This window comes from Netta rufina (genome assembly GCF_964035555.1).
Source record: "Netta rufina genome assembly, chromosome: 2".
Lineage (NCBI taxonomy): Eukaryota > Metazoa > Chordata > Aves > Anseriformes > Anatidae > Netta > Netta rufina.
Window position 1 is genome coordinate 61,564,052 of NC_140124.1, and position 20,868 is coordinate 61,584,919.

Genomic DNA, 20,868 nt, shown 5'->3' on the forward strand with positions numbered 1-20,868 from the left:
TCCACCAGGACGCACCCCAGTTACATCAAGTAGCTGATTTTTATGCTCCTAGACTAATACATATTCATTACTACTTCTAAAAAAAACAGGTTATTATAATTAGCTTCCAGGGTCCAGTCCCTCCTACTGGAGCATGCGCATCAGTCTCCGGTGGTCCCTCTGGGGGTCTCTAGGTGTCTTTCATGCTGAAGGCTCGTAGTCTTCCTCTCCAAGTTTTTTTCTCGTCCTTCCCCTTTGTACTCCCTTGGCACCGTATCAAGTTTATAGAACATCCCCTGCAGGTCTTGTCTCCCAGCCGTCCTTCAGCTTCTTTTTTTCTTCTTCTTAATCTCTTGGCCACCTGGCCAGATATCAGAGGCCTGCATAGTATCCCATAACAGTCACTAGTTGTTATCAGTTGTTCTGAAACCCCCAGACATCAAAGACTTCATACAAACACAAATAGCTTTCTTATTGACACTTAATGAGTAATTAAAACATTCTTCACCAGCCATTCACAGGGACAGTCACACCTATAACAGTGTTAAGTTAATCTCGAAGAAGACAGAAAAAAGGCTGTAACTGTTAGAAATAGAAGTCCGGAATAACAAAAGCAAACAGGTTCATTAATTTGAGGAGTATTTTCTGAAGACTTGATAAATTGACTAGAATGAGGGGGAGACTGGGACACACTGCATCTGTGGTTCAAGAATTAAATTGCCATTGCAGGGCCCAGAGGCAGACAGGACTGTTCTTTATGGACACAAATTGTTAAAACATTCCTAACACTCTTGAGTGGCCTGCCCTTTTTTCTAAAGGTCATAAATCCTCTTTTTCTTTCCACACTCTAGCCACAGTTATCTGTTCAGCCAGGCTGGTCTTCTTCCACATTGGTTTGTCTTTGGGCATGTGGGGACAGACTGCTCCTGAGCCATTAACGTTTCCTTCTTGAGGAGTGCCCAACCTTCCCAGACTCCTCTGCCCTTCAGAACTGTCTCCCAAGGGACTCTTCCAACCAGTGTCCTGAACAGCTCAAAGTCTGCCCTCCTTAAGTCCCAGACAGCAGTTCTACTGATCCTCCTTCTGACTTCGCCAAGAATAGAGAACTCTACCATTTTGTGGTCACTCTTCCCAAGACAGCTCCTGACCACCACATCTCCCACCAGTCCTTCTCTGTTTGTGAACAAAAGGTCACCACCCTCAGGACACCTCCCCTGGTAGGCTCACTAACCAGCTGCATCAGGAAGCTATCTTCCACGATCTCCAGGAACCTCCTAGACTGCTTCCTCTGAGCTGTGTTGTATTTCCAGCAAATATCTAGGAAGTTGAAGTCCCCCATGAGGACAAATGCTGGATATTGTGCAACTTCTGCCAGCTGCTTGTAGAACACCTCATCCGTCTCCTCATCCTGGTTTGGCGGTCTATAACTGACTCCCACCAGGATGCCTGCCTTGTTGGCCTTCCCACTGATCCTAACCCATAGGGACTCAACCTTATCATTCCCAGCCTCAAGTTCCACAACATCAAAACACTCTCTAATATGGAGAACCACCCCATCTGTGCTCCCTTCTGAAGAGCCTACTATTCATTGCAGTACTCCAGTCATGGGATTGATCCCACCACATTTCAGTGATGGCAACCACATCATAGCTTGACTGCTGCACCATGGGTTCCTGTCCCCTGAAGTCCTGTTTGATAGCCTTCAGGCTTCTCTCTGCGATTTCATCGCTGCCAGCCTGGACTGTCAATAGAGGATAATAGTCAGAGGGGCGAACCAGGTTAGGAAACTTTCTGGCAGTGTCCCTGACCCAGGCCTGAGGGAGGCAGCAGACTTCTCTACAGGTAGGGTCAGGCCAACATATAGGGCCCTCTGTTCTCCTGAGAAGGGAGTCACCTACAACCATCACCCTTCTTTCTTTCTTGGTGGAGGCAGTCTTGAGGTGTGGAGTCGACTTCCTCGCCCTAGGCAACCTCCTGGGTGGGATTTCGACCACATCCTCACCCACGGGTCTCTCAAGCTCCAAGGCCTCAAACCTGTTGTGTATGGGCACCTGGGGAGGCGAGGCCAGTAGGGAGGGGGGTTGTCTGTGATGCCAAGCAGGGACTTGTTTCCATTCCTCCTCATCTCCTAGGTCCCCTCCCTCTGCTTGACAGGGCAGGGGGTCCACTCCGGTTTGGGGTGTCTTATTCCGGTGCCATTCTTTCAGACCGTGCAGGGAGTTGCTCCACCAGTCTGTCTCGTGCTCACACTCCCTGATGGCCCTCAACCTCTCCACCTCCTCCTTGAGCTCTGCCACCAGGCTGAGCAGGCCATCCACCTGCTCACACCTCAGATACACGGTGGCCCTGCTGCCCTCAGATAGCAGCAACAGCCTCAGGCACTCCGTGCATCCAGAGACCTGAACTACTGCATGGTTGAGTGGGCACTCTGCCTGGGTCACCACAGACTTTGTAGAGAGAACTTTCTGCCTACTGCAGACCGTGGCAGTTTAGCTATAGGTAGACAGCCAGTAGATGAGCTGTTCTCCTGAGTGGGGAGGGATGCTCTGCTCTGTCTGAGCCCATACTGCCAGTGCAAACTGCAGCCCCATGCCCTGTTCCCCCATCCTGGTTGTTGCACTCCCTAGGGGCTGCCTCTGTACAGCCGGGGAGCAAACACTGCTGGCTCCTCCTGGCCTGGTCAGCCTACGTCGTGAGGGCTGACAGGTGCTGGCGGCTCCCTCATCTGCCTTGAGTGGCCTCGATGCTGGAAATAAAGCTCTGACCACCTTGATACCCTGCTCCGCTGCAGAAAGCCTCTGCCCTGGGGCTGATCACCTAAGTAATTTAGAAATAAAATTGTAACAACAGTGTGTGTATTTTGTTACTTTTGTAAGGTAAGTACATAGTATGTCTGTCTTCAAATAATACTGTTATTATGAGGTAACCTGTTACAAAATTTGTGTTGAATTTCATACTAGAATTTTTATTTCTATATATGGCAAAGAGAATCTGAAGAGTTTTTTCACATTTTTTTCATTACTACAGTGCTGAAACTGTATCTTGAAACTGTATCAAGCGCATCACGGCTCTAGATGAAATAAGATCTATAACACGAAAGGATTGAGGAAGTTCCGGCTCCCACACTTTGTTACTCTTTTGGGCTTCCATACTACCATTTAAAATTACTCTAGCAGACCTAACAAAACATTCTAAAAGTATTTCCCAATAAGAATATTGGGAATCCCAATATTTTCACTGCAGTGGTAAATATTGCTGGAGCTTTTTGGTTTGGCTTTCTTAGGTATACAGTTTTTTTGGACTCATCAACTAGAAATCTCCATAGCCAGATATTATTTGATTTAATTTTGATTCCAATTTTCTCTGAAATAATGAAAAACTTTGTTTATGATGTGGCAGATTTAGAACAGGTTGTCTAGGAAAAGTTGCTTTGAAATGAGAAGAACTTCATCTTGTTTTAAAAATAAAAATGTTTCAAAATCTTTTGGGCTAGTTTTGTTACTAATATTTTCCTGTTGACAACAATTTTCCTGTTGACAGTCTCTAAGATGTTTGTATTATATTGTCATCAGTAAAATATTTTAATTAATTTTTCCATCAGACTGTGAAGATATGTTTGAATGAATCATTCTGAAAGGTCATGGATTTACTGTCAAGTATTTTTTAAGGAATTTTCCTTGGAACCCATAGATATTCTAATCTGGGGGCCTGTTTTGAGTTTTCTGCTGGCTTTACACTGATTTTTTTTTTTTTTTTTAAATTGTTTTAAGCTGGTGCAGAATAGCTACTTGGAAGTATTATTAGACAGCCAAAAGAATTAATGAATTGACAACTACAAAGATGAATCTGAGATTTCTAGTAACAACCCCTCTCCAACCCAAGACAAGTCTTTGGAATTTTTTTTTTTTTTGCAAGAGATCTGTGAAGCAGCAAGCCAATAAAGAATGTTAGCAAAAAGGTTTTAGATGACTATAAATGGTTGAGCATTGTTTTTATACTAAACTTCTCAGCTTACATGACTGACATTTGCATAGCTGTCAGTTTTATGACTTTTCTGCCTTTGTGTGATCTGTATGATCTTACTTTATTCACTCTGAAAACGTATTTTAAATTCTGTTGGAGTGAGTGTTGGGGTTAGTGTTTGAATTTCATGTTTTCTGGGGGAAAGAATGACTGATTGCTGCTATGACCTTAATGCTATTCTCAGTAAAGTGAGTATTGGTACCTCTAATGATGTCTGTTCCTGAAGAAAACAATGTTTGTTAGCTGCTTTATCAAAAAATCCCCCTCACAAAAGGAAAGAAAGAAAGAAAAAAAAAAAACACAAACACAAAAACCATATAAACTGGCTGCTCAGAAGAGCAAGCATTCCATATTTCATAGTCCCTAGCATTTTCATCTTTCACATAGAACCTACTGTGCAATTTCTTACAAGCCAACCACTTTAAATAATGCTTATATTTTTGCAAATTAGAAATATTCTGATGAATGTGTTTTTGTTAGTGTTAAAACTTCCTCTTTTCTCTTGCACTATTCTGATAAATTACATGCATTATGTTATTGTATGGTGAATAGAAAGATAAAATTTAATATACCTCTGGATTATAACTGAGTATTTTAGCAAATAGAACTTACCCAATTCTTTAGGAGCATTATTCATTAAAACCGGATAACCAGATCTATTCTTCTGTAGCTGAGCCTCATTTGAAAGAAAGGTACTGTTCGGCAATTTTTGGATTTCACATTTTTGCCATGAAGGCTGTTAACTGGAGTTGTGATTCCCCTTAACATGCTGTTGGGATTCAGTTATATGAGTGGATACCACTATTTAGCAATGTTTGTGCAATGTCAGTTTTAAATGTATTATTATCAAATTGATCACAAGTGAGTATCCTGATTAAATAAACAAACAAGCAAAAAATATTTTTTTCCAAAGAAATAGGATGAGATGTTATTAAAATTAGAAAATGTACCCATGCAGGATATGCAATAACAATTTCTAATTACCGCAATTCATTCTGCAGATCAGGTTCATTAATTTATTCCATCCTTGTAATATTCTTCAGACTCATAGTTTGGTTAGGGATTTTTAAGGTGTGAATGTGCACCTTTGTCTTTTTGTCAGAAAGAAGGTGTCATATAAAAATAGCTTTTGATACCTGTCTATGAAGAACAGGTGCAGTTTTCATATAAAAATAACAAAAAATAATGTGTGTGTTTTTAAGGTAGTTTTGGTAGTGTTCCTGATGAAAAATGTATTTCAATACATTTGATACTTTGTGTTCAAAGTATCAGGAGCAATCATGGAGCTTTCTTCTATGTTAAAATAGAATTATTTGTCTAGAGGGTTAAAAAAATGTTGCCAATCTTTATTGCATGTTAATTGGTGTGAACACAGGTATGCAGTGGATTTGGCTAATAATGTTTGCCTTTTACATTTACTTGAAAATGTTTACTGGAAGAGGTAATTGAAAATATTCAAATGTAAAGGTATTTGAGATGGAAAGTTAACAAAAGATTACATGGCTTGGGTTTTAGGCTATTCTTTAACTGCATTATAGATACCATGTTATACCTCTTTCAGGACAGCAGTGTAAATCATCTTGTATTCAGAAGACAGATAGGAAAGATGATTCTTTGTGTTCTTTCATTTTAGGAATACCAAAAGTTGCCCAGTGTAAATTCAAGCTGCCTTTGCGATTAATCTGCTTTCCAGCTCAACCTTCAAAATCAGCAAATCACAAGATAACTATTGATACCAATAAACCTCCCATCAGTTTTCTCACCATTTTTCCAGGTAAGTTTTAAAAAATTTCTATAATAGGAGATTTGTTAGGAACTCAGACAGGAGGAATAAATAAATAATTAACAAAGCATTATTAACAGTATTAACAATAATTATTAACATAATTAACAATATGAGGATGTTTAAAAAGTATGGCTTGAGAGAAATGATGGAAAACATTTCAAGTTAGATAATTCACCTGGGCTAATATATCTGTCTCTGGTAAAACTTTAGATTTTTTTTTTTTTTTTTTTTTTTAACGCAGCGGGTATTACAATATCAGTGTTGTAATGGGGAGAGACATGGGCATTCATTTTATGGAGTGGGGAGGGTGGTGTTCAGTGGGTATGAAATGTGAATACAGGAAGCAGGGTAGAGTAAAAGTGGTAAATGTTCTATGAAAGGGGTGTGATTTCTTTGGAGGAAGATTTGTGAGGTCCTTGATGTATCAGTCTTGAGCTGATCCTATTAAATAATTTCATTAGTATTTTGGACCAAAAAGACAGGTGCTTTAGCAATATTTTCTGATAAGCAAAACTGAATTATGTTTCATATTCAAAAGAGTATTAAAGTAGCAGAAAGAAGGAATTAGGTGTCATATAGATCTAGAAAAACATGAATGAAATTAAGTATTGTAAATTATAACATTATGAAAAAAAAATCTGCTGTACTTATGTGCTCATAATTTGGCAGTGATAGAGAAGGTGGAAATTACCACAGGAATACTCTGTGGTACAATGTGGCACAATCATAAAAAAACCAAACAGATAAGAACCTAGGCTGTATTAGACAAAATGCTTTGAGGCCAGAAACTAGTAAGGTACTGTGTACTGTCATACAGTACTGACTGCTGGTTGCTGATACTAAAGGTGAATTAAAACTCAATTTTAGAATTGTACTGTAAAAAAAGGCTGTGAAAATTACCTAGGGATTTGAAAAACAGAATTAAAAGAAAAGTATTGATTTAACTTAGTATAACACAGGCAAAAAAAAAAAGGGGGAGGGTGATGAATAAACAGGGATTATAAAGGGCTTGTGAGTAAGTTTGATCTGGCAATGATTAAAGTTCTGAACTTCGGAGGACTAAGGTTCTGCAATAGTTTTCTGATGAGAGTGGTATGGGCTGACAACTTGAGAGCAGTATTTTTAAGGTGGAGCTACTACATCTGTTTTTGGAAAGATATAGTACATTTGTCTTAGACAGCATTGGAGGAGGCATGTGGGTAGTTTTTTGTTTGTTTTTTAGTAGCATGAATTTCATAACTTTGATGATAAATATACTTCAAATTTGTGTGCTGTATAACACTGTTACCTGAAACATAAATCAAAATAGATTTTCAAAATAGTGAATAAATAAATTTTATTTTAAACCCAGGGATGTGTTGAAATCATAACAAGGAGTATATGTAATGTGATTCAGAAGAAGGTATTAAAATGTTTTGATTTCTGTTCATCCTGTTTTCAGTGATGGAAAAGAAATAAAGCATGCTGTTTATGATATCATCTGTGAAGAAACTTTGGATTTTTGGTGTACTCCTTAATAACAATTGTATCTGGTCTACTTCCTGCTTTACCTTATTTTTAGGCGAAATTTGGGAGGAGAGGTGTATCGGAATAATTTTTAAAATACAGTCATCTAAAAATAAGCCTTTCAAGTTGGTACGGTCTAAACATGAAAGAAAGCTTGGCATGCTTTTATTTTCTAAGTAGATAATTCCACTAAGATGTTTGTTGTGCTGTGTGCTGAAAGCTAAAACAGAGGGTGCTCAAACATGATCATAATAATTTTTGCATAGATGTCTGAATTAATGGAGACATGCAGTGCTGTTCCCAGTATAGGTGACAGTCTTTTCGGGCTATACAGCATTCACAGTTCTTTTTAGATGATACAGACTGAACCTCCGAGAAAGCTACCTTTTGTCTACCAAGCTTAGGCAATTTCATATAACAACTGAATGTGGCTCAGCTTAAACCTGTGAACAGAGGGACTGAATACCAAGCTACTCCTAATATCCTCTATGCCTCAAAAAAGGGGGAGCAATCTTATTGAGATTGCATAAATATAAGCAAAGCAAAGTTGATGTAGTCCTGGATACAGCTTCAAATTTGTTGTATGTGAAAACTGAATTTTAGAAAACTATTTACTTCTCTTTTTCAGACTTTGCTGATCCATCTGAGGATGACCAAGCTAATGTTCTGGGTTTTCAGTTCCTAACGGGTTCAAAAATCACTCTTCTTGCTTCAAAAACATCACGTAAGTGGTATTAAAACGTAAAAGATAATAGGCCTGAAAATGTAGGATCATCAGTTAGTAGGTGTAGAAAATGAGAATGTGGGTTCTACAAATAAGGTAGGTATACAAATTTGTAGGGTGAGAGTTTATATAGGAGTTTCAAAGCATTAACTGATCATGTTTAAACTGCCCCTCTCAAGTAACTAATAATACTTCTAGGGAAGTTGCAAAATTTTAAAATGGAGCAAGAAAGATACTCAAACTATGCTACACTACAGTGACAATTGTCTAGAGAATCACACACAGAATCACAGAATTTCTAGGTTGGAAGAGACCTCAAGATCATCGAGTCCAACCTCTGACCTAACACTAACAGTCCCCACTAAACCATATCCCTAAGCTCTACATCTAAACGTCTTTTAAAGATTTCCAGGGATGAAATTGCTTTTTCTTAGAATTTTTATTTTGGCAATGTTTTTAATTAGGTGTTAATACTATCACTGTAATCACATGAAGAAAAAAAAAAAAGACCAAAAAAATCCCACTTCTTTTTCTCAAAAGTATTTCAACTGACCTGTGTTTGGAAGTAATCTGTTATGTTTATTATAATTTGTGAAAAGGACTAAAAAGCAAGTTTGTAACTCTTCACAGTCTTTCAGTAATGTTTGACTCTGATTAGTATCTGACCCTATGTAGGTGCTTCTTTGCATCTAAGTAAATTCCCGTATCTTTGGATTCCTGTATATCTCTGATTATAGGACTATGAATTCTATCATGTTGAATACTATACTTATTGTATAGTATTCATGCCATGAACACGCTAACGTGTATGAACATACATGTAGATGTGCTGTTACCTGGTCCAGCATCTCTTGGCCAGGGCAGCTTGTGAATTAAGCAGTCATGTTTCAAACACCTGTGTGTTTGTGCTCTTAGAAACATAAAATAAATCAACTCTCTTAATTTTGGAGAGTTTGGGAGTTTGGGGTCTTGCTAGGCTATTCAACTAATTAAACTTCCTTGGCACATGCAGTGGAACTGAATTTATTCAATTGTGTTTAGCCAGCAAAGCACAAAGTCTTCATTTAATACAGCACACCAAGAAACTGAAAAGCTAAAATACCTGTTGCTCATTGCTAAGAGTTCAAAGGGAACTTGCTTAAGAAATCAAAGGGAACACTTTATGAATGCTCTATGAAAACTATTTTGAGTAAGTGAGAAATCAGAATCTAGTTTAATGTGAAATTCTTTCAAAACAAAAATAATCTGCCTCACTGTGTTTTCAAAATAAAGTATTTGTGATGGTTAATATAAATACCAATGGCGTCAGCTGTAAGCTATGAGATAATATTTAATATTTTTTCTAATATAATCAAATGTGTTAAAAACAGAAACCATCTGGAGTGTAATTATTGAAGAACATCCATTGTACCAAGAATCACTTTACATTTCTAAGGTTCAAATCCATTTGTATTAGTTTGTATGCACTATTTGCATGCTGTTTTATTATGAGTTTGTTTTTAATATTTGTTTAAATAGACAGTAGATTTTAAACAGCTTGAACTAGCTAGACGTGCAATTATAGTTTCTAGAAACTAAAGAATTTAAAGGATTTATAAATAACTTTTATGGATTACAGTTTAAATCTTTTATTTGAATAGTTGCTAAACCTGATGATGCTTTGTAAGGGACAAATTTATGTCTGTGAATTAGACACAATGAATATATTTTAACTTTTAGTAAAGCTATAACTTTTAGTTCCCCTACCCAAACCATCAAGTTCTTCCTATCAGGTTTGTTTATTCACTGGCTAGGAATGACGCTTGCAGTCTTACTGTAAACTTTCCCACACTGCTTTATTTGTGAAGTTCACTTAACAAAGGAGATTCTAATAACTATTTTTTTTTCTTAGTGTGACTATTCATTTCTCTTGTCTGGGAATCCTTACTTTAGGAAACAAAGGAGTTGTTTGATGCCTTCTTCCTTGTAGTGGCCTGTTTCCAGCATCTATCACATGTGTTGGATTGGGGTGGCTGTAGAATTTCTCGGGGTTGTGTGTGTGTGGGGGTCACTAAGTAAACGCACAGTTTTAGAAAATTATTTGTAGAAGTTGTGATACACAAGGATAATTAAGAGGATTTTTTTATGAACAGAGATTGTCCATAATACAAAAGCATTGTTTGGTACAATTTCATGGTGTTAGAATTATTTTGCTTGAGTGGACGTCTTATATGGACATAATTAACGCAGATAAAGTTTTGTATTATTTGGGAAGTTCTGTTATTTTGCTACCATTTTTTTAAACACTGAGCTTTTACTTTGTATAAATACTTACAAAGCATGATCACTGGAGAAAGTTTCTTCATAAAGAAAATTGTATATGTAGACAAATAGTAATGAAAAAAATAATCATTGTGACCAATCAATCCTTGTTCCTTGTTTCCCATGAAAAGTTGGTCTTGGACAATGGACACATTTTTCCCAAATTCCATTTTGAATGGACTTTAAGTTCTTAATAGGAAGGATTGTATATACGAGTGAAAATCTCCAAGTTCAGTTGGGTTTCACTGCTGAAGCTGCAGACAAAAATGACATCTGTTTTCACATTTGTTTTTAATTACATTAGCTAATCCATTTTAAACAGTATAGTAATTGAAGATGTTACTTCAGCCTGTCAAGAAGACTGCTGCAAAGAAGCCCAGCCTGAAGTTCATTTTCACAGTTAGTATACATTAAAACAAAGCTTGCTTAATGTAGATTAAAGTTGTAACTCTTTTTGAACTTTTTCTATTTCTTTTTTTTAAACTATCTTTAATCAAAGTTTAAGGAAGGCTTGACTACTAGTTGTGGTTGTTTTTTCTTGTGATAAGGGCTTTTTAGCTAAGAAGTGAACTGAATCTCCCAGACTTCCTTCAGATAAGCTACAGTCAGGGCAACGAATCATTCTTATTGCAGATTGTTTAAGCCTTGTAACCTGCTAGAGCTCCTCTGGGTCTCCTGATTTTCTGTTTGAGAATGTTTCTGAAAATAATTGTAATTTTTCTGTAAGAGAGCTTATTTTAACAAAAAGCTAATGTAAATTGATTAGCTATTATAAAAGCACAAGAACAGAATCCCAGATCCATATTTTTTCCACTTTTTTTTTTTTTTTTTTCGTGTAAAGCATGTATTTATTATAACTAAGGATTCTCACTTTCCTACAGTTTGTAAATCTAATTTATCTTTGTTTTTGAGAGCTGAAAGATCATATAAAGCAAATGAGTGCAATGCTCTCTACTCAAGCCATGGTAAAATTAGATTGTGTTTGTATTGACCAACAAACAATGTATGGAAACTAAATATGCATTTTGGAGGAAATTAGTTTTATCCATTTTAAACCATTAATGTATTAGACATGTCAATTATAAATGGAATGACTGTTGATTTGGCCTGAAAACATCTGAGCTAATTTCCCTTAAGGAAAAATCACTTAAAGCAAAGTATGATGATACATCCAACTAAGTCCAGCCATTACACTGTGAGTATTTAAAAAATGGGTATTAGGTTGAATGTTATCTTTAGCAGATGGTGTTCTTTTCTTTAACAGACATGTTTTTAAATAAAACTTGCTTCTTTCCTCTTACACTGTAAACAGAATTTGTCATTCTCTATTCAGTGAAATGTGTATCCTGGGAATGATGCCAGTGGTAATGTCAAACAGTCTTGAATTAATAACGTTAAGGAAATTTTAAATAGTACATTCAAGTTCTAAAGAATTTGGCTTTATTTGATTTACTGTGAAGCTTATTAACAAGGATGGAAAAAAAAAAAAAAAGAAATATTTTGCATCAAAAAAACCCAACAACTCTTTTTGCATCATAGCTGCATTTCTGTCTTTCCCTTTGGATAAAGTATTGATAGATGAATAATGCCAAGAAGTAGGGCATTGTTGTTTGAAACAGTATCAGAACAAAATAAGTGCTGATACAATTGTCCACAATGTTTTCCCTTCAACATTTAGTAAATTCTCATTTCCTGGAAACTGAAGAGAGAAATATACAAATATGGACTAGAAACAGAACAGAAAAAAGATCTCATCCAATTAGCTTGATAATTTGAAATTCGCTAAAATGTGATAAGTTGAGTCAACTTGTTGGGACAGAGAACAGAGGCTAACTGAACTTTTTGTTTTCACTTCAATTTATATTAACGTTTTCATCTCTCTACTACTGCATTGGAGTTAAGTATAGAAATAACAAAACTGAATATTGTTGTCTATGACTACTGAATGAGTAATGATTTCCTATTGAAAGATATCCTAAGAGGTAGAGATATAATAAAAATTATATTAGTGACTGTATTGTCTGAGAAGACAATAACTGTGTTTTCAAAAGGCATTCAAGCTTTTATTTGAAGTAAATTTGGTTTGTTACAACTATTATCTGCTGCTCAGGATGCTGTGCTTCTCCTATGGTCCAAAGTGAATTGAACCTGACTTTGCCTTAAGCCCACAGCAAAACTTGTTCAGACTGTGCTATGGAAGAGAATGAAGACAACCTGTTATTATAGCTTAATATCATCCAGTAATTCTTGTTTCCCTATTGTGGTAATTCTTCATAGTTATTTGCACTTTATAAACATAGTGCACCAACACTCTGGAGTAAGTAGTCCTGAAGCTATGTACTCATTCTGTGCTACAAAATTGCCTGTTAAAGTTAGCATAAAGTAGAGGGTATTTAGGACCGACACCAATAAAATAAAAGTATTTATTTAATGCTAATGAGCATGTATCTCCTACTAAAATCTCTAATACAAACTTTGAATGTATTGATAATGTTAGTTAAATTCCCATGTATTTTCGATGTTGTGTAGTGGATGTATACAGCTTAAATGTGTTCATTATTAGTCTTGTATTTGTTCTTGTTTTCAAAGAACGATATAGGATCCAGAGTGATCAGTTAGAAGACCTTTGGCTAATAACAAAAGAGCTCACTCTTCGACTGGAAGAACATTTCAAAAAGCAAAATTGCAAAGACTTTGCGTATACCTTTTCAGGTTCAATTCCCCTGCAAGAATACTTTGAACTAATTGATCGACATTTTGAGGTATGTTACATAGTGTGTGATTCTACTAGTTCAAAATTATTTGTGTGCTGGTACTAAGAATAATCAGTTTAAAACTGTATAATGATCACAGGTGCACAGCCATTTGTCTTTCAGAAAATATAATGCATTTAAGCATAGTGCTGGAAAAAGTGTTGTTGTACATTTTTTAACATGTGGATATATGGGCATATACCTTGCCTCTGAAGCAGCCCTTGTGATTGGGAGAGTATATGTAGCTACTGTGTAGTCTGCAAATTGTACAAATTATGGAACTAGTATTTGCCCTTCTGTTCACTAGCTGTACAGGAGCCATGGGTTCTTTATTGACTAACATCCTGTTAATTGTAAAGCTATTTTTGAAACTTGTCCTTAGTTTTAGGCTATTCTATGATAATGAACCCATGAGCATCTATTTTGGCTGAATCATCCCTGTAATTATGCAGAAAGTCCCTGCACACACACACACACACACACACCAAAACAAAAATAAAACAACAGCAACTAGAAAAACAAGAACAAAACATACAAGAAACAAAAAACCCTGACTGCCCTTGTGGAAGTAGAAGGCTTTAAGAGGTTTACCAGACCAGATACAACATATACATAATTATTTTCTCCTGTCTGTTTGGTCATGCAGATGACAGCAAAAACATTCTAATAGTTAACTTGTAGAAATAGTTGATAATGTATATGCGCTCTTTCCCTTCTGTTCTGCCTTCTTTCCAGTAACAAAAGGAAACAGTTATTTGAAAATTTCTATTAGTTTAAACTCATGTAATGGGCAAAAGTATAAATATATGTATGTAAGAGTGAGAAACACTGTTCAGTGTTCTTTCATGCTGCCACTTCTGTGAGGTGGAGCCATCATTATACAGACATGGTTGTTTTGGATAGATGTAGAGATTTTTAATGAAACAATCTAGGCCCAGGCTTGTCTCTCAGGCTTATGAGTAGTTCTCATGTTCTGAGTTTCAAATTCTATGAAAGAATAGAGTTGGCTTTATTTTATGCATTTTTTTATTGTTTACTTTTTCTAATGGCTGGTATTGTAGTAATACCTTAACTATATATAATCAGAACATAGGCTTCATTAGATTGTGTCACATGCATAGATATATTGTGGGTTGGAATATTGGTGTGATCACTGTAGTGGTAAGTTAGGATCTAATTAGTTTGCAACTGGCTATTTTGAAGTTTCTGAAATTTTAAAATAATTATATTCTGAAAATTTTATACTCCAAGAAAAATGGTCTGTTAAGGGGATCCTGATGTTCCATCCCTTTTTTGGCAAGCTTGGAACAGTATTACCTGAGATGTCCCCTTTTTCCTTCTCCTTCTAGAAGAGCTGCAGTTCTTTTAGCTTGCCTGGAAGTCCTTTGTAATCATGTACTGATGGAATAGTATATTTGCTTATTTTTAAACAAAATCTGTTTTCTAAATTTAGGAGATTTCTAATTTGGAGACACTATAAAATAAATACGTCACAATGTATCTTGAAAGCTGCATGTCTTGAAATGTTTTTTTCTGATAATTTTTGCCAGTTACAGCATGTACAGAGGATATTACCTTGAGGACTCAGCTTTCTGAAAGAAACCCACTTTTATTAGTGATTTTTGTCTTAAAGGTATATAGCAGAAAATAGATGGTTATAAAGATAAAATAGGAATTTTATTATCTGGGCACTTGATATATGATATTGCTCAAAGTTTTGTGAACATTTTAATAAAGTTAGTTGCTGTACCTGATCAATATATATATATAAAATTAATAAGAATTTCACTTTAGATATAGAAGTCATTCAGTCAGTGAAGAATTTAGTGCTTTTATTCATGCTTAAGGGAATAACCATTTACATTCTACAGCAATGAGTAACAAGTCTAATATGCCATGTGTATGAGCCACAGTGCATGAAATTGAGGAGAAAACCTGAGATACTGGTGTTGAAATTTCATTCTTTTTTGGTAGTCTTTTTGATGAGATACTTAGGCATTAACACACCTTGTTATTTCTTTTGGCAATTATTTTTGACTTCAGTGGCAAATGATGATTCCTGAAAATGTTAAAAAGTTTTATGATGAATATGAAATTAACCACATCAATATGAAATTGGTATAAACAACATATTAATACTTGAATAAATATACACACTATCAAGAATTTTACTATCATTCATATTCATATCTGAGAAAATACACACACTCAAGAATTTTACTCTCATTCTCTCATTTCATATGGAATGGGCAGATACGATGTATATGACCTGTAATCTGAATTCTTGAAAACCATTAAATTGCAGCTGCGCTTGAATGCAGAAAAATTCCGTGAGCTGTTATCTGAGAGGGCTGTACAATTTAGAGCTATTGAGAGACGATTGCTGACACGATTCAAAGACAAAACTCCTGCTCCTCTTCAACATCTGGACACCTTGCTAGAAGGAACATTCAGAGAGGTCAGTACAGTTTGATTATGAACCTAACCTTTCTTTATGATGTTGGTAAAACTTAGCTTCAAGCATATAAGCTATGCTTTCCTGGTTACATTTATCTTCCAAAGACCAGGAAGCAGTAATTTGTTTAACCTGATATTCCCTGTAAGTTTCCAGATGATATGAAATAGTTTTATTTAATCTGTGACCACAAAATTTTTACTCCTAGGTCACACCAGCTTGACAGCACATCATTCTTTCCTAACTGATGTTGATAGTGTAAATATTTTATAGTTCATGTGAAAATATTTTATAGTTCATAGCTTATGTAAATATTTTATGGTACACTGTAAACTGGTGGAACGGTTTGGCTGGTGTAATATTCACAACAAAATTGTCTGAGGCTAAGTCCTTTCTTAGATGTTACTTTGTGCATTTTTTACTTTTCTGTTAGACAGTCCAATTTTTACTTTTTAACATGCCTTGTTAGAGGAGCTGAGACACAATTAGATTGCTAGCTAGAAATGAGATTTACGCACTGTGGTGTATCAGGACAATTCAAAAATTAAGACAGGAAAAATATTTTTACTGTTTGGTTTATGAAAACCTCTCTGTAAATTACAGAAAACTTCATTTCCATTTATGGTTAGACATAAGAGAAATATGCCTTCTTTTATATATTCAAGGCCAGGTTAGTTGATGCTTTGAGCAACCTGGTCTAGTGGGTTGGAATAAGATGATCTTTAAGGTTATTTCAAACCCAAACCCTTCTATGATTCTGTCTTTAATGAGTCAACTATGAGATGGTGTAAGTTTGAGAGTGTTTTTTAATTTTTATTTTTTTACTTTAAAAAATACTAGGTGTTGTTAACACATAGATGGTTAACACTTTAAAATGGCACAACTAAGTAATCCCTAAAGATCAACAAAAGTGGGTCTCTTGAGCCTGCTTTTGCTATGCAGAACTGTTACCTTTAAACTTAAATCAACCAAGATGTTCTTGACAATTTCTTGAATTAAAGATTGGTTCTAGGAATATGACAAAAATCAGGTAGTTAAAATGCATATTTTGGGAGTATATCTGAAAGGTCCTTCAAACCAAAATTAGATGGGTCATCTTTTTAAAAATTACCTTTTTTTTTTTTTTTTTTTTTTTGTAGTTGAATGAGAAAGAGGGAAAAGATTTATTTCTAGAGGATAAATGTTTATATTTTTCAATATTAGTTAAAATTTGATTTTAGGCAAGCTCAGATTTTTCTTGGTAGATTCCTTTTGTTATTTTGTTTTGTTCTTGAATTCCCTTGTAACAAAGAAATGTTATTACAAACAAAAGTGTAGTAAAATAGTAATTACCATAGGGATCCCAACATTGTATACATTGCTTTGGAAGTGAGCACTGTGGTAGGACTTAATATTGTCTCTTTGCTGCTTGGGCGAAATGAAATTGCTTGGTAATTTCCTGTGTTAGAAAAGACCTTGTTTTCTTTTTTAAAAGTCTTTAGCATCTTCTGTCTTTGCTTGAACAAGTATTTCTAATGCAAATATTTGAAGTATTCAAAATATGGAACATCTTTTTTCACTAAAGAAGGTATAATGAGGCTGGATAAATATAAACAGTATAAAGTCTCACTCCAAAAATTATTTAAGTTGTAGTCTTTTTGATATAGAAATTACTATTGTTGTATTTTTGAGGCTACTGCTTTTCATAGGAATTGTTAGAAAAAAAAATCATCTGTTTTTCTTTTGGGAAAGTTGTCTGATATGAGGACCATAGTTCTGTTCTTTAGTTTTTTCGATGGAGAATGTATTCAGTGAAGAAATGATCCATACCCCACGGAAGTAAGTAGCATGGCTCCTGTTTGCTTCAGAGGAATTTGGATTGAACTCTGAATGTAAGTGGTGTCAAAGTTTTAGGGGCATTGTAATAAAATTGGTATGATAAGTCCTACAATTAAATACTTTCAGTGTTGGAATAAAACTTGGTTCCTTTTCCATCTAACACCACTGTCTGAGAACATCATGCCTTATGCCAAAAACTTTTATAATGAGGAGAAAAAAAAAAAAAAAAGCATATTTTTTCACTGAAGTAATTGTTTTGTACAAAAGAAAGGTATTTTCTACATTGGGTTTTGCGGTCAGAAAGAAAATGTGCATGTTTTGCTTTTATAGCATACTCCAAACCTTGTCGTCTAGAGCAGGAAAGAATTTCCAGTTAACATGAATATCTGTTTGTTTCACTCAGTCTCCAGGACTTGGGTTCTATGAGTTGCATTCTTGATCAAATAATTACTATAATTTATATATATTTCTTTTAAATGAAGCTGTAATGATATAACCTCTCCTAATTCAACCTGATGTAAAGATGTCTCATACTGCTTCCCTTATTTCCTTTCATCAGAACAGTTATACTGAAGTTATAACCTTTGTGTGAACAGGCTTTTTAACACAAATCTAACAATCACAAATGTTCAACTCATGTAGCTTCACTGCCTGTTTGATACCTATTTAAAATGTATTCTGTGTAGTTCTTTCTTTGCCAAACTACAAATTTTTATAATGAATTGCTGAACTCATTTGAATTTTATAGCTGTAGTTGACTGTAAATGTTAGTTTTCAGATTTTCAACTCAATCAAGTATAAATTGTTTGCGTGGTATGTGAGTAGAGATACAAGTCAAAGCCATTGATGCCGAGGCCAAGAAAATAAATCAAGCTGCATTTATTTCTCTTGTAAAAATAATTTCTATTTGCAAACTATTTTTTTTTATATATCTTCTTGTACATGACCAAGAAAGCAGGATGTATTCAGTGCTACAATAAAGTTGCAAATGTATTGTAAGGAAACTGTAGCCTTACTTTTAATCTTCACAGTAAAGGAGAAACAGGCATTGATGTGTGCAGTGATGAAAGACTTCTTTTGTTTTTATACTCCTTTTCAGTATTTTCTTCTAGAACTCATCTTTATGAATTAACCGTATATGTCAATATAGATTTGAGTTTTACAGCAGTTAACAAATAGTGACATATGGTGTTCTGTTTTGGAAGGAAAAAAAAAGCTATTTTATATATAGTAACTGTGTATATTGGTAAAAGGAAATGTCATTACTGTGATGTTTGAGTGATTTGTAGGAAGAACCTATCAACATAGCGGAAAATAAGTTTTCGATAGATGCTATTTGTGTGACTATGTACTACAATTTCTTGAGCTTTGGTTTAAAAAACAACAACAACATAAAACAAGGCAACTGGATGTTCTGCTAGCTCTTGTTCTAAAAATGAGATGAATTTACAAATGAACAGTAGTTGAGGTTACATAGGCTTTTTCAGTTTAAAGGACTTGGAATATAAAATAAGATTGCAGCAAATTGCATGGTAGCTGCTGTAAACAGTATGTACTTTATACAATGTTCTCTTAGTAGAGACATGTTATTGCTTGAAAGTGTAAGTTAATGGTCTTTAATCTCTACAGTGTGTTTTCTGTCATATTATAGAATCATAGTTTGGCAGCTGCTGCAGGTGCTTGCCTTGAAATTATAATTTTCATGCATTGACTCTTGACATACATTATTGGGGTTTCCAGGTACAATTTGGAATTTACAATAGGGGTCATAAGAATCACTCTATTTCAACCCATGTAGATTATAACCTAGTGAATCGAAGCAGTACCAGGCATGTTTAGTTGTAAAGCATTTAAACCAGTTACTATGTTTAGAAGATAAGTGCAGTTATATTCCTCTTAGAGAAAGAAGAGAAGGGATGGATTTGAAATGTGGGGCGGAGTTCTCCTAGGGCACTGTTGCTTAGCCAATTTTAAGTTCTTGAACTGTTCAATCTTGTCTCAGATTCATGTTTTAAGTTTTTTAAAAAATATGTAATGACTGAGCAAGCTCCTATATATTGTGTTATACTACAATAAAATGTAGGAAGATTAAGACAAATGACGAAGCAAATAGGTTTGTCCTATATTCCCAAACTTGTAGTAAACCTAGGTCCCTTCCTGTTCTTTGATGCAACTGTTGCACAATACCTTAGGTCTTCCCATGTTCTAAGGCTTCTTTGTCACACCCCCTTAAAACTGCTAACCCTTTTGTGTTTTCTAATACTGAAATCTCAACTATTATCCATGGCCCCAGCAGCCCAGCACCACCAGCTGCTATTTGTGTGCAAGTTGTCAAGCCAATGCACTATTGTTGACTGGCAGTAGCCATACAGAGAAGATAGATAATGTGAAGATTCTTGACCTTGTCTCAGTGGAACTATTAATAGTGTTTGCACTCCCAGTCTGCTAAATAAATAAATAAATAAATAAATATAGGAACTTAATGATTTCTGGGTCTTTGTTTCATTGTAAAATTTATTAGTGGACATTGCAAAAAACAGTTGCTAGGAGTGGGCAGACAGAACAAGTTTGACATAAGCGGTCAGCACAGTTACATAACCTTAGAAAACAAGGCTTTATAACCAGCTGGTTCCTTATTTTTTGATTGGTGACACATTTCAGCTTTTCTTTAAGGCACTTCATCATTTGAGTATGTCTTGCCATTAATAAAGAGGGCCTAACATGCTTTTCAATACAGATCTGCTAGTACTAATTGAAGCTACAATTTTCTTCCCTTTTTTCTTGTAATTCATCTATTGTGTCGTGATCATGTTATTTATATTATTACTGAAAAGCTTGTCTCACAGAAATACCTGGCTGCAAGCAGCAATAATATGGCTTTCAACGCAGTTCTCAGATACTGCTCCATAAACAATTAGTTGTCCAGTTCATTCTGCTTTCTTTGGTATATAGCCTGTGTCTGTCTTGGCTGGTCTTGGTCTTGTATCTTAAGTCTGCATATGAATTGCAGCTTGAAGAAATTAATGCATATAGGAATTTTTCATTTAAAAATTCTTGCTTGAAATAAGGGAACAAAGTATTCAGTGTCCTTCCATTTTTGGAGAGGTGGTTGTATGTTTGTGTTTACAGGGAAAACGAAGAATTATCTTATTTTACAGTTGTGAGGAGTTTTCGTCCTGCTGCTGCTGATCATGCATGTTGGATTCTCTTCATTCTGGTTGTGATCCAACAGGAATGTTGAAATCTTGTTAAACAGTATCTAAACTATTAAAATACTATGTGCCAGTTCTTGTCCATTTTATAATATTTTTTGATAACTATCAGGTGAAAATTAGTTTTGGGTGTAAATCATTATGACATCAGAAATAACCAGTTGAATCTGAATTGTATCTTCTGAATTGTATGATTTTCTCCTTGAAATTTTGGTACTTCAAGTGAAAACGAGTATTCCAGTTAATAGTTGACGAATATGCACATGTAAGCATGTTATGTCCTTCTTGTCCAACACATTTGATCAGTTTTC

At 35.2% G+C, this 20,868-nt stretch overlaps 1 protein-coding gene across 1 annotated transcript in view; it reads left to right on the forward strand.

Moving 5' to 3' along the window:
• Nucleotides 1-20,868, forward strand: part of BBS9 (Bardet-Biedl syndrome 9) — a 324,493-nt gene that overhangs the window by 75,249 nt on the left and 228,376 nt on the right. Inside the window, exons 16-19 of the mRNA XM_084282162.1 lie at nt 5,636-5,776; nt 7,923-8,018; nt 12,909-13,081; nt 15,378-15,530. Of these exons, the coding sequence (XP_084138288.1) occupies nt 5,636-5,776; nt 7,923-8,018; nt 12,909-13,081; nt 15,378-15,530 (563 nt within the window). The remainder of the gene's footprint in view (nt 1-5,635; nt 5,777-7,922; nt 8,019-12,908; nt 13,082-15,377; nt 15,531-20,868) is intronic.